This window comes from Eleutherodactylus coqui, chromosome 8, assembly GCF_035609145.1.
Source record: "Eleutherodactylus coqui strain aEleCoq1 chromosome 8, aEleCoq1.hap1, whole genome shotgun sequence".
Classification (NCBI taxonomy): Eukaryota; Metazoa; Chordata; class Amphibia; order Anura; family Eleutherodactylidae; genus Eleutherodactylus; species Eleutherodactylus coqui.
Genome location: NC_089844.1, coordinates 33389363 through 33403842, shown reverse-complemented (window position 1 = coordinate 33403842; position 14480 = coordinate 33389363). Strand labels below are relative to the sequence as shown.

At 45.5% G+C, this 14480-nt stretch overlaps 1 protein-coding gene across 1 annotated transcript in view; it reads left to right on the top strand.

The window, feature by feature from the left end:
- LOC136576287 (aldehyde oxidase-like) overlaps positions 1-13613 on the top strand; it is a 155128-nt gene extending 141515 nt beyond the window's left edge. The window contains exons 26-27 of the mRNA XM_066575463.1: positions 10484-10672; positions 11999-13613. Of these exons, the coding sequence (XP_066431560.1) occupies positions 10484-10672; positions 11999-12244 (435 nt within the window). The 3' untranslated portion in view covers positions 12245-13613. The remainder of the gene's footprint in view (positions 1-10483; positions 10673-11998) is intronic.
- The last annotated feature ends 867 nt before the right edge of the window (positions 13614-14480 follow it).

Below are 14480 nucleotides of genomic sequence, written 5' to 3'. Positions count from 1 at the left end.
GTTTATGAGGGACACTCTTGGCATTGTTTATGAGGGACACTCTTGGCATTGTTTATGAGGGACACTCTTGGCATTGTTTATGAGGGACACTCTCCTGGCACTGTTTTTGAGGGACACTCTCCTGGCACTGTTTATGAGGGACACTCTCCTAGCACTGTTCATGAGGGACACTAGTGGCACTGTTCATGACAAACACTCTCCTGGCACTGTTTATGAGGGACACTCTCCTGGCACTGTTCATGAGGGACACTAGTGGCACTGTTCATGAGGAACACTCTCCTGGCACTGTTTATGAGGGACACTCTCCTGGCAATGTTTATGAGGGACACTCTCCTGGCATTGTTTATGAGGGACACTCTCCTGGCATTGTTTATGAGGGACACTCTTCTGGCACTGTTTATGAGGGACACTCTCCTGGCATTGTTTATGAGGAACACTCTCCTGGCATCGTTTATGAGGGACACTCTCTTGGCACTGTTTATGAGGGACTCTCTCCTGGCACTGTTTATGAGGGACACTACTGGCACTGTTTATGAGGGTCACTACTGGCACTGTTTATGAGGGACACTACTGGCACTGTTTATGAGGGACACTCTCCTGGCATTGTTTGAGGGACACTCTCCTGGCATTGTTTATGAGGGACACTCTCCTGGCAATGTTTATGAGGGACATTCTCCTGGCAATGTTTATGAGGGACACTCCTGGCATTGTTTATGAGGGACACTCTCCTGGCATTGTTTATGAGGGACACTCTCCTGGCATTGTTTGAGGGACTCTCTCCTGGCATTGTTTGTGAGGGACACTCTCCTGGCAATGTTTATGTGGGACAATACTGGCACTGTTTATGAGGGACACTACTGGCACTGTTTATGGGGGACATTCTCCTGGCATTGTTTGAGGGACACTCTCCTGGCATTTTTTTTGAGGGACACTCTCCTGGCATTGTTTATGAGGGACACTCTCCTGGCATTGTTTATGAGGGAGACTCTCCTGGCATTGTTTATGAGGGACACTACTGGCACTGTTTATGAGGGACACTCTCCTGGCATTGTTTGAGGGACACTCTCCTGGCATTGTTTGAGGGACACTCTCCTGGCCTTGTTTATGAGGGACACTCTCCTGGCCTTGTTTATGAGGGACACTACTGGCACTGTTTATGAGGGACACTACTGGCACTGTTTATGAGGGACACTCTCCTGGCATTGTTTATGAGGGACACTCTCCTGGCATTGTTTATGAGGGACACTCTTCTGGCACTGTTTATGAGGGACACTCTTGGCATTGTTTATGAGGGACACTCTTGGCATTGTTTATGAGGGACACTCTTGGCATTGTTTATGAGGGACACTCTTGGCATTGTTTATGAGGGACACTCTTCTGGCACTGTTTATGAGGGACACTCTTCTGGCACTGTTTATGAGGGACACTACTGGCACTGTTTATGAGGGACACTCTTGGCATTGTTTATGAGGGACACTCTTGGCATTGTTTATGAGGGACACTCTCCTGGCACTGTTTTTGAAGGACACTCTCCTGGCATTGTTTATGAGGGACACTCTCCTGGCACTGTTTTTGAGGGACACTAGTGGCACTGTTTTTGAGAGACACTCTCCTGGCACTGTTTATGAGGGACACTCTCCTAGCACTGTTCATGAGGGACACTAGTGGCACTGTTCATGACGAACACTCTCCTGGCACTGTTTATGAGGGACACTCTCCTGGCACTGTTCATGAGGGACACTAGTGGCACTGTTCATGAGGAACACTCTCCTGGCACTGTTTATGAGGGACACTACTGGCATTGTTATGAGGGACACTACTGGCACTATTTGAGGGACACTACTGGCACTGTTTATGAGGGACACTCTCCTGGCATTGTTTATGAGGGACACTCTCTTAGCATTGTTTATGAAGGACACTCTCCTGGCACTGTTTATGAGGGACACTTTCCTGGCACTGTTTATGAGGGACACTCTCCTGGCACTGTTTATGAGGGACACTTTCCTGGCACTGTTTATGAGGGACACTCTCCTGGCACTATTTATGAGGGACACTCTCCTGGCACTATTTATGAGGGACACTCTCCTGGCATTGTTTATGAGGGACACTCTTCTGGCACTGTTTATGAGGGACACTACTGGCACTGTTTATGAGGGACACTCTTGGCATTGTTTATGAGGGACACTCTTGGCATTGTTTATGAGGGACACTCTCCTGGCACTGTTTTTGAGGGACACTCTCCTGGCACTGTTTATGAGGGACACTCTCCTAGCACTGTTCATGAGGGACACTAGTGGCACTGTTCATGACGAACACTCTCCTGGCACTGTTTATGAGGGACACTCTCCTGGCACTGTTCATGAGGGACACTAGTGGCACTGTTCATGAGGAACACTCTCCTGGCACTGTTTATGAGGGACACTCTCCTGGCAATGTTTATGAGGGACACTCTCCTGGCATTGTTTATGAGGGACACTCTCCTGGCATTGTTTATGAGGGACACTCTCCTGGCATTGTTTATGAGGGACACTCTCCTGGCATCGTTTATGAGGGACACTCTCTTGGCACTGTTTATGAGGGACTCTCTCCTGGCACTGTTTATGAGGGACACTACTGGCACTGTTTATGAGGGTCACTACTGGCACTGTTTATGAGGGACACTACTGGCACTGTTTATGAGGGACACTCTCCTTGCATTGTTTGAGGGACACTCTCCTGGCATTGTTTATGAGGGACACTCTCCTGGCAATGTTTATGAGGGACATTCTCCTGGCAATGTTTATGAGGGACACTCTCCTGGCATTGTTTATGAGGGACACTCTCCTGGCATTGTTTTTGAGGGACACTCTCCTGGCATTGTTTGAGGGACACTCTCCTGGCATTGTTTGAGGGACTCTCTCCTGGCATTGTTTATGAGGGACACTCTCCTGGCATTGTTTGTGAGGGACACTCTCCTGGCAATGTTTATGTGGGACAATACTGGCACTGTTTATGAGGGACACTACTGGCACTGTTTATGGGAGACATTCTCCTGGCATTGTTTGAGGGACACTCTCCTGGCATTTTTTATGAGGGACACTCTCCTGGCATGTTTATGAGGGACACTCTCCTGGCATGTTTATGAGGGACACTCTCCTGGCATTGTTTATGAGGGAGACTCTCCTGGCATTGTTTATGAGGGACACTACTGGCACTGTTTATGAGGGACACTCTCCTGGCATTGTTTGAGGGACACTCTCCTGGCACTGTTCATGAGGGACACTAGTGGCACTGTTCATGAGGAACACTCTCCTGGCACTGTTTATGAGGGACACTACTGGCATTGTTATGAGGGACACTACTGGCACTATTTGAGGGACACTACTGGCACTGTTTATGAGGGACACTCTCCTGGCATTGTTTATGAGGGACACTCTCTTAGCATTGTTTATGAAGGACACTCTCCTGGCACTGTTTATGAGGGACACTTTCCTGGCACTGTTTATGAGGGACACTCTCCTGGCACTGTTTATGAGGGACACTTTCCTGGCACTGTTTATGAGGGACACTCTCCTGGCACTATTTATGAGGGACACTCTCCTGGCACTATTTATGAGGGACACTCTCCTGGCATTGTTTATGAGGGACACTCTTCTGGCACTGTTTATGAGGGACACTACTGGCACTGTTTATGAGGGACACTCTTGGCATTGTTTATGAGGGACACTCTTGGCATTGTTTATGAGGGACACTCTCCTGGCACTGTTTTTGAGGGACACTCTCCTGGCACTGTTTATGAGGGACACTCTCCTAGCACTGTTCATGAGGGACACTAGTGGCACTGTTCATGACGAACACTCTCCTGGCACTGTTTATGAGGGACACTCTCCTGGCACTGTTCATGAGGGACACTAGTGGCACTGTTCATGAGGAACACTCTCCTGGCACTGTTTATGAGGGACACTCTCCTGGCAATGTTTATGAGGGACACTCTCCTGGCATTGTTTATGAGGGACACTCTCCTGGCATTGTTTATGAGGGACACTCTCCTGGCATTGTTTATGAGGGACACTCTCCTGGCATCGTTTATGAGGGACACTCTCTTGGCACTGTTTATGAGGGACTCTCTCCTGGCACTGTTTATGAGGGACACTACTGGCACTGTTTATGAGGGTCACTACTGGCACTGTTTATGAGGGACACTACTGGCACTGTTTATGAGGGACACTCTCCTTGCATTGTTTGAGGGACACTCTCCTGGCATTGTTTATGAGGGACACTCTCCTGGCAATGTTTATGAGGGACATTCTCCTGGCAATGTTTATGAGGGACACTCTCCTGGCATTGTTTATGAGGGACACTCTCCTGGCATTGTTTTTGAGGGACACTCTCCTGGCATTGTTTGAGGGACACTCTCCTGGCATTGTTTGAGGGACTCTCTCCTGGCATTGTTTATGAGGGACACTCTCCTGGCATTGTTTGTGAGGGACACTCTCCTGGCAATGTTTATGTGGGACAATACTGGCACTGTTTATGAGGGACACTACTGGCACTGTTTATGGGGGACATTCTCCTGGCATTGTTTGAGGGACACTCTCCTGGCATTTTTTATGAGGGACACTCTCCTGGCATGTTTATGAGGGACACTCTCCTGGCATGTTTATGAGGGACACTCTCCTGGCATTGTTTATGAGGGAGACTCTCCTGGCATTGTTTATGAGGGACACTACTGGCACTGTTTATGAGGGACACTCTCCTGGCATTGTTTGAGGGACACTCTCCTGGCATTGTTTGAGGGACACTCTCCTGGCCTTGTTTATGAGGGACACTCTCCTGGCCTTGTTTATGAGGGACACTACTGGCACTGTTTATGAGGGACACTACTGGCACTGTTTATGAGGGACACTCTCCTGGCATTGTTTGAGGGACACTCTCCTGGCATTGTTTATGAGGGACACTCTCCTGGCAATGTTTATGAGGGACACTCTCCTGGCATTGTTTATGAAGGACACTCTCCTGGCATTGTTTATGAGGGACACTCTCCTGGCATTGTTTATGAGGGATACTCTCCTGGCATTGTTTATGAGGGACACTACTGGCACTGTTTATGAGGGACACTACTGGCACTGTTTATGAGGGACACTCTCCTGGCATTGTTTATGAGGGACACTCTCCTGGCATTGTTTATGAGGGACACTCTTCTGGCACTGTTTATGAGGGACACTCTTGGCATTGTTTATGAGGGACACTCTTGGCATTGTTTATGAGGGACACTCTTGGCATTGTTTATGAGGGACACTCTCCTGGCATTGTTTATGAGGGACACTCTTCTGGCACTGTTTATGAGGGACACTACTGGCACTGTTTATGAGGGACACTCTTGGCATTGTTTATGAGGGACACTCTTGGCATTGTTTATGAGGGACACTCTTGGCATTGTTTATGAGGGACACTCTCCTGGCACTGTTTTTGAAGGACACTCTCCTGGCATTGTTTATGAGGGACACTCTCCTGGCACTGTTTTTGAGGGACACTAGTGGCACTGTTTTTGAGAGACACTCTCCTGGCACTGTTTATGAGGGACACTCTCCTAGCACTGTTCATGAGGGACACTAGTGGCACTGTTCATGACGAACACTCTCCTGGCACTGTTTATGAGGGACACTCTCCTGGCACTGTTCATGAGGGACACTAGTGGCACTGTTCATGAGGAACACTCTCCTGGCACTGTTTATGAGGGACACTACTGGCATTGTTATGAGGGACACTACTGGCACTATTTGAGGGACACTACTGGCACTGTTTATGAGGGACACTCTCCTGGCATTGTTTATGAGGGACACTCTCTTAGCATTGTTTATGAAGGACACTCTCCTGGCACTGTTTATGAGGGACACTTTCCTGGCACTGTTTATGAGGGACACTCTCCTGGCACTGTTTATGAGGGACACTTTCCTGGCACTGTTTATGAGGGACACTCTCCTGGCACTATTTATGAGGGACACTCTCCTGGCACTGTTTATGAGGGACACTCTCCTGGCATTGTTTATGAGGGACACTCTTCTGGCACTGTTTATGAGGGACACTACTGGCACTGTTTATGAGGGACACTCTTGGCATTGTTTATGAGGGACACTCTTGGCATTGTTTATGAGGGACACTCTTGGCATTGTTTATGAGGGACACTCTCCTGGCACTGTTTTTGAGGGACACTCTCCTGGCACTGTTTATGAGGGACACTCTCCTAGCACTGTTCATGAGGGACACTAGTGGCACTGTTCATGACGAACACTCTCCTGGCACTGTTTATGAGGGACACTCTCCTGGCACTGTTCATGAGGGACACTAGTGGCACTGTTCATGAGGAACACTCTCCTGGCACTGTTTATGAGGGACACTCTCCTGGCAATGTTTATGAGGGACACTCTCCTGGCATTGTTTATGAGGGACACTCTCCTGGCATTGTTTATGAGGGACACTCTCCTGGCATCGTTTATGAGGGACACTCTCCTGGCACTGTTTATGAGGGACTCTCTGTTGGCAGTGTTTATGAGGGACACTACTGGCACTGTTTATGAGGGTCACTACTGGCACTGTTTATGAGGGACACTACTGGCACTGTTTATGAGGGACACTCTCCTGGCATTGTTTATGAGGGACACTCTCCTGGCAATGTTTATGAGGGACATTCTCCTGGCAATGTTTATGAGGGACACTCTCCTGGCATTGTTTATGAGGGACACTCTCCTGGCATTGTTTGAGGGACACTCTCCTGGCATTGTTTGAGGGACTCTCTCCTGGCATTGTTTATGAGGGACACTCTCCTGGCATTGTTTGTGAGGGACACTCTCCTGGCAATGTTTATGTGGGACAATACTGGCACCGTTTATGAGGGACACTACTGGCACTGTTTATGGGGGACATTCTCCTGGCATTGTTTGAGGGACACTCTCCTGGCATTTTTTATGAGGGACACTCTCCTGGCATTGTTTGAGGGACACCCTCCTGGCATTATTTGAGGGACACTCTCCTGGCCTTGTTTATGAGGGACACTCTCCTGGCCTTGTTTATGAGGGACACTACTGGCACTGTTTATGAGGGACACTACTGGCACTGTTTATGAGGGACACTCTCCTGGCATTGTTTGAGGGACACTCTCCTGGCATTGTTTATGAGGGACACTCTCCTGGCAATGTTTATGAGGGACACTCTCCTGGCATTGTTTATGAAGGACACTCTCCTGGCATTGTTTATGAGGGACACTCCCCTGGCATTGTTTATGAGGGATACTCTCCTGGCATTGTTTATGAGGGATACTCTCCTGGCAATGTTTATGAGGGACACTACTGGCAATGTTTATGAGGAACACTCTCCTGGCATTGTTTGTATGGGGTAATTGGCTAGTAGGGAAATACACATACTGAATATATAAACACTTGCTAGATACATAGGCTTGCACACAGGCTTCTTATTTCCGACTCTTTCTTTTGGAAGGGGTTAGGCTAGAAATTCTTGATATGCTCTCTGTTCCTAATTTATTAGTTGCTCCAAGTAGAGAGCAGGACTTTCACCGCAGCAGGATCACTGTTAAACTAACCATACACATTAGGCTTACATTAGCTGAATTGTGTGGGATGAACACTCATCTGATGTGTATAATATATCTAGCCAATGTTCAATGGACAGACGTTTGGGGGAAGAAAGGATCGGACATTTTGAATTTCATTATTCCCAAACCTTTGTTCTCAACGAAAATAAGCTGCTACCAGTGGTGCCTGGCAGCAGCTTACTCTCTTCTTTCAATTGAAAATACATACACACATGGCCGAGTTGAGTGTGCATGTACAACCCTAATTCCAAAAAAGCCTGGATGCCATGTAAAATATAAAAAAATGCAATGCAAAGAAGGATGCAATATGAGAATCTCACATAACCATATGTTATCCACAATAGAACACAGAACACATATCAGCAGTTGAAAGTAAGACGTGTTTCCATTTAATTAAAAAGAGTAACTCAATTAGAAATTGATGGCAGCAACACATCTCACAAAAGTTGGGCCAGGGTCGTGTCTACCATTGCCTAGCATGCTCTCTTCTTTTTTACGACAATCTGTAAACGTCTGGGAAGTGAGGAGACCAATTGCTGGAGTTTTGGGAGATGAATGTTGTCCCATTCTTGTCTAATGTAGGTTTCTAGCAGCTCACCAGTTCTGAGTCTTCTTTACAGGATTTTTCGTTTCATAATGTGCCAAATGTTTTCTATCGGGGAAAGGTTTGGACTGCGGGCGGCCGGTTCAGCACCTGGACTCTTCTGCTAAGCCATGCTGTTGTGATGGATGCAGTATGTGGTTTAGCAGTGTCCTGCTGAAATATGCAAGACCTTCCCTAAAAAAGATGTTGTCTGGATGGGAGCATATGTTGTTCCAAAACCTCTATATACTGCTCAGCATTGATGCCTTTCAAAATGTGTAAGCTGCTCATGCTATAGGCACTTGTGCTACCCCATACCATGAGAGATGCAGGCTTTTGAGCTGTGCACTGATAACTAGCTGGATGGTCACTCGCCTGTTGAGTCTATATGTCAAATTTCGATTCATCTGACCACAGAACAATTTTCCATTTTGCCTCTGTCCATTTTAAGTGAACTTTGGCCCAGAGAAGATGCTGGCATTCCTGGATTGTGTTGATGTTTGGCTTTGTCTTTGCATGATACAGCTTCAGTTGGCATTTGTAGATTGATTGCACAGCAAACTGTGATCACCGACAATTTCTGGAAGTATTCCTGAGCCCATGCAGTGATATGCATTACAGAATCATGTCTGTTTTTAATGCAGTGACGCCTGAGGGGCCGTAGACCTCAAGCACTCAGTATTGACTGTTGGCCTTGTCCCTTGTGCACAAGAATCTCTCCAGATTTTCTGAATCTTTTGATGATGTGATGTACTGTAGATGGTGGGATATTCAAAATCTTCGAAATTTTTCAGAGATTGGTGAACCTTTGGACCCTTTTTGCTTCTTTGCTTCTGAGAAACTTGCTTCTGCCTCTCTAACATGCTCTTTTTCTACACAGTCATGTGACTTAGTAGAAAATTGATCCTCCAGCTGCTTTTCATTAGTACCACTTACTTTATCAGCTTTTTGTTAACTGTCTCATCTCTTGTGAGATTTGTTGCTACCATCAGTTTACAAATGAGTTAATTTTTTTATGAAATGGAAAAATGTCTCACTTTCAACTTCTAATGTGTTCTGGGTTCTATTGTGGATAAAATATAGATATATGAGACTTCCAAATCATTGCCTTCCTTTTTTCTTTACATTTTACACAACTTTTTTGGAATTGGACTTGTATACGAGGAAGTTTGTTAGGAATAGTTGTTGGCCGAATGAGCACTTAACCGACATTCAAGTGTCTGGCCACCTTTAGACACAGGCAGTTTCCTTGCACACAGATAGATTTCAGCAGTTTGGGGAGTTCAGAACTTGTGGCAACAAGATTACATGTCATCAGCATAGGCTGCTGCTGATTTCCACATTCTATGTGCTGATTTGTGATCTTGCTGCTTAAAGTCCTTTGAGAAGTTCTACCCATACACAGGGAGACTGTCTGTGTAAATGTCCTGATGATGAAAACAGCTCGCCCTCCTTCCCCTGCTGCAGAGGTTGGGTCAAATGCTGGATTCGTAAAATAATATTTTAAAGCATTGTGTAAATTGCCACCACCTCATTAGTACTGCCCTAGAGACATGCCCACAGGTGCCTAGCAGTTAATATCATCCCGTGCACTTTGGAAACTTGTGTGAAGGGAAAATAAAATGGCTTTGGTATGTTACGTAACCATGGAAGGTCCATTTTACTAATTATGAAAATTTGCTTGGGGGCTTCTGAGAATATTCAAGTTTTTTTTTGGCAAATACGTTTGATGACATATCCTCGGAACAGGTCATCCATAGTTGATTGGCTGAGGACTGCTGATCAGTTGATTGGGTGCCACTGTCAACACCACAGCACACAAGGTATGGAGTGGAAGCAGTTAGCTCTGACCCTTGTGTAGTGGTCGGTGCTGGTAATTTCAGGTGTAGCTCTCATTGATTTTAATGAGAGCTACACATGGAATTACCAGTGGTGACCATTGCACAAGTGTTCAAGCTAACAATTTCCCCTTGGTACCCTGAGTGTTGTGGCGCTGACAGCAGGCACCCAATCAGCTGATCATCTGGGGTCCCAAGTGGCGGACCCCAGGCAATTAACTATTGATGATCTATCCTGAGGATAGGTCATCAATGGTATTTGCCAAAAAAAAACATTAATAGGTATTCAAATGTCCATTGTGTCTGTTTTTTTTTTTTTTTGCGGGGGTCATGTTTATTTGTAGATATATCTAACATACAAGTGAAAACAGTAGATTATCAGGGCTGATATATTCCTCTGCCTTGTGAGATATCTCTGTTGCTCTGTCTTTACATTACTTTCATTATAAAATATTTTTCTTTTGAATTGTATAGATTAAAAATGCATTTATTCAAGGACTCAAGTTGTACACAAGTGATGATTTTAAATACGGTCTTCAACCAAGCGTGAACGGTGCCCACAAAAACCAAGCCGACTCTCCGACCAACAGAAGCGAGCCTGAAGAGCTCAATGTAACGTTGCTTCCATCATCTCCAAATCCATATGTGGGATGTTCTCCGAAAGTAAGCTGAAGTAACATTTTAGCAGTGCAAAGTATAGTAACTATGCTGAATTGCCACTTATGTGTCTGGGGACACTTTGTGACCACCCCTTATGAAAGTATTATATTTAGAGATGAGCGAGCACGCTCGGTTAAGGCAGTTACTCGAGCAAGCATCACTCTTCTCGAGTAACAGCATACTGGTCCGAGCAGATTCAGGGGGGGGGGGGGGGGCGGCAGGGGGTAGCGGGGGGAAGAGAGAGCTCTCTCTCACTCTCTCCCCCCTGCTGGCCCTCGAATCTGCTCGGACCAGTATGCAGTTACTCGAGAAGAGCGATGCTCGCTCGAGTAACTGCCTTAACCGAGCGTGCTCACTCATCTCTAATTATATTGTCATATTAGTTGTCACAACATTTTAACTGTAAGCGATGTTACTAGAAGAAAACTAAAGATTTGCACAAGATAACTCAAGGATATGCATTAACTGGTAATTTCTGCTATTTTATGGCAAATCCACTTTAAAATATTACCCATTTGGTAATGAAAAAGTTAAAGGAGTTTTGTCATTAAAAGAAAAATTATCTAAACTTACCTATCCCTTCCCTGTCAGTCTCCTTATCACATCTTCTCCTGGTTGAGCTTCTCCACTGCCCCAGGTTAGCTCACTGACTGCAGGCTGGGCCCAGCTTGTTATGAAGGCTGCTCATCACAAACTCCTTCCTGCTGGGTCAGTGAAGGTCACATCCCTGTGCTGTAGCTTCACTGCCTAGGAAGGAATTGTAATCTATTTCAGAGATAGCTAGCGTGAGCAATCTCTGAAGAAGATAGGCAGTCCTCTTGCTGGCCTGTGAGCTGTGACATAACATACATTGGCAGACTGCCAACCTAATGTACGTAACCTCACAGGAAGAAGAAGAATCAGGCAGCTGGAGCTAAAGTGACCCCTGGACTGCAGGAGACAGGAGAAGATAAGGGAGGTGAAGATTTGGTAAGTAGACTGATAGGCGAGGAATAGATGAGTATAGCATTTTTCTTTTTTAGTGACAGAACCCCTTTAAGGCCAACTTCCTTCTTGTAAGTTGGCCTGCCTAATATTGGTTTAGTAGGTAATGTGTCCAAAATCCGAATGTAGCAGTATATTATTTAGCTATTCTTGCACCAAGAGGAGAAACACTGACATAGTACTGTACATTTGCTTATTTGTGCACAATTAGTCCCCATCTGCCACCTCTATAAAATGTTCCTTTTCTCTATTGATAAATATAATATGACTACTGACAAATATGACACAGGATTTTTGTGACATATCTTACTTTTATAGTGTGTAACTTGTTTTATTTTATTTTAGGTCGTGGAAGAGGTGTTAGCCTTTCTAGGTTCCTCTGTATTTTTCGCCATAAAGGATGCTGTTTTGGCTGCCCGACAACAGATAGGTTTACCTGGAACTATTCTCCTCTCTGTCCCAGCCAGGCCCCAACATATCCGAATAGCTTGTGGCAACCACCTGATCGATGCAAAACAGACTTCAGATAAACAGGAATTGAGTTTTGATGAGCATCATTCTGAAAATATCAAAAGTAATGGAATTAATTAAGAGAATACACAAGAAGGTCTAGTCGTAGAGCGAAGGACTAGGCTCCTAAGGACTTTATGCAAACACTGCGATGGGTGGTGGATTCGTGGATTAACCTTCTATAGAAGAGGTGAAGGATAATAAAGCAAAGGAATTTAAACCTAATTGAGAAGACTAGTGGGAGTTATAATGTTTGAATTATTTTGGACAATTTGATGTTTTCTTTGCAAGACTTAAGGGGGTATTCTGAGACCAATGTCAAATTTCAAAATCTTCTTTTGTACAAGGGAACAGTCCTAGTGTGCAAGGGATCATCATATTGTGAAATGATATATATATATATGTATATATATTTTTATATAATGGCGCTCCGGATGTGATCACCGATGCCAGGAGAGCCTCTGAGTGGCTGCAGTGGTCACCTGACGACTGCTGGGACAACAATGGGGCTACAGCGCTGGATGCCGGCGGGGGAGGAGAGGTAAGTAATGCTCTGTTTGTTCTTTTAATACTGAAAGTCCTGTTAAAAGGAAGTTGTCATGTAAAAAGACAACCCCTTAAAGGGGTTCTGTGACTAAAAAAGAAAAATGCTCTACTTATCTATTCCTCCCCCATCAGTCTACTCACCAGATCTTCACCCCCTTATCTTCTCCTGTCTCCTGCAGTCTGGGGGCTCACTTTAGCTCCAGCTGCCTGATTCTTCTCCTTCCTGTGAGGTTACGTACATTAGGTTGGCAGTCTGCCAATGTACATTACGTCACAGCTCACAGGCCAGCAGGAGGACTGCCTATCTTCTTCAGAGATTGCTCATGCGAGGTGTCTCTGAAATAGATTACAGTTCCTTCCTAAGCAGTGAAGCTACAGCACAGGGACCTGACCTTCACTGACCCAGCAGGAAGGAGTTTGTGATAAGCAGCCTTCATAACAAGCTGGGCCCAGCCTGCAGTAAGCTGATCTGGGGCAGTGGAGAAGCTCAACCAGGAGATGATGTGATAAGGAGACAGACAGGGAAGGAATAGGTAAGTTTAGATAATTTTTTTTAATGACAAAACCCCTTTAAAGGTAAAGAATAGGCATTGTTGAATGTTTCACTAAGGCAGGCTGTGCTAAAAGTTTGTAAGTCCTGGAATACCCCTTGAAGACTTAATAACCATCTCCATATCATATGAGCAATGTCTGTTAGGCTCTGATTCTGTCTTATATAAGGAGTCTTGTTGTCATTTTTATAAATTGTGTTTAACTGGAAATGTTAATTCTTAGTAAACTATTAGGAATTATATGTAATTATCATTAATAGAGCTGTTAAATATTCTTATTGCTATTTGCAGTCTTCTCCAGCTCTACATTATTGTGAGAGCTTCCTGGTCCCTAATAAATGCTGATAAACATGCTTTTTTGTACTCCTGTAATATAGGTGAAATATATGAGACCCTCTCCCACAAACAATGGGTCATGGCTAGAGATGAGTGAACGTGCTCGGCCCCGCCCCTTTTTTGCCCAAATACCGCGATTTTCGAGTACTTCACTACTCGGGTGAAAAGTACTCGGGTGCGTCGGGGGGCGGGGAGAGGCGTGGCGGCGTGGGGGGTAGCAGCGGGGAACAGGGGGGAGCCCTCTCTCTCTCCCTCTCCCCCCCACTCCCCGCTGCAACCCCCCGCGCCGCCACGGCGACCCCCGAATTTTTTCGCCCGAGTACGGAAGTACTCGAAAATCGCGGTATTCGGGCGAAAAAGGGGCGTGGCCGAGCACGTTCGCTCATCTCTAGTCATGGCATCTCTTACACCTAGAGTCCATTAGGCTGCCTGCACCAATGTTTACACGGAGGCTCTTGCAGAGACTTAAAGTGATGAGCAAACTTTTCAAAAGTTCACTTTGGCCGGTTCATTGAATTTTGGCAAAAGGTTCAGTTCTGTCCGAATTAGTACGAATCAAAATTTCACTACTAACCCTAAAACTGGTGTATAACACGGTGTGCGTGGTGATTGGGGAGGAGGATGAGGAGAAAAATTTGTTTTAGCCAAAACTAACGGCCCAAGGTTTGGGTTTGCACACTTTTAGCAAAGTTCAACATGAAACAGGGTTTGACTGTTTCGGTTTGCTCACCACTAATGTTGATGAATCACTGTTTTAGCCTATATATCGAACAACAAGCTGTGGTCTAGATTTGCAGTTATATCCGGACTGCCATAGTAATATTTGCAGGCAAACAGCTGTCCCATCAAACCTGGTTTCCTTTTCATTTCCAAAATCCTGCATA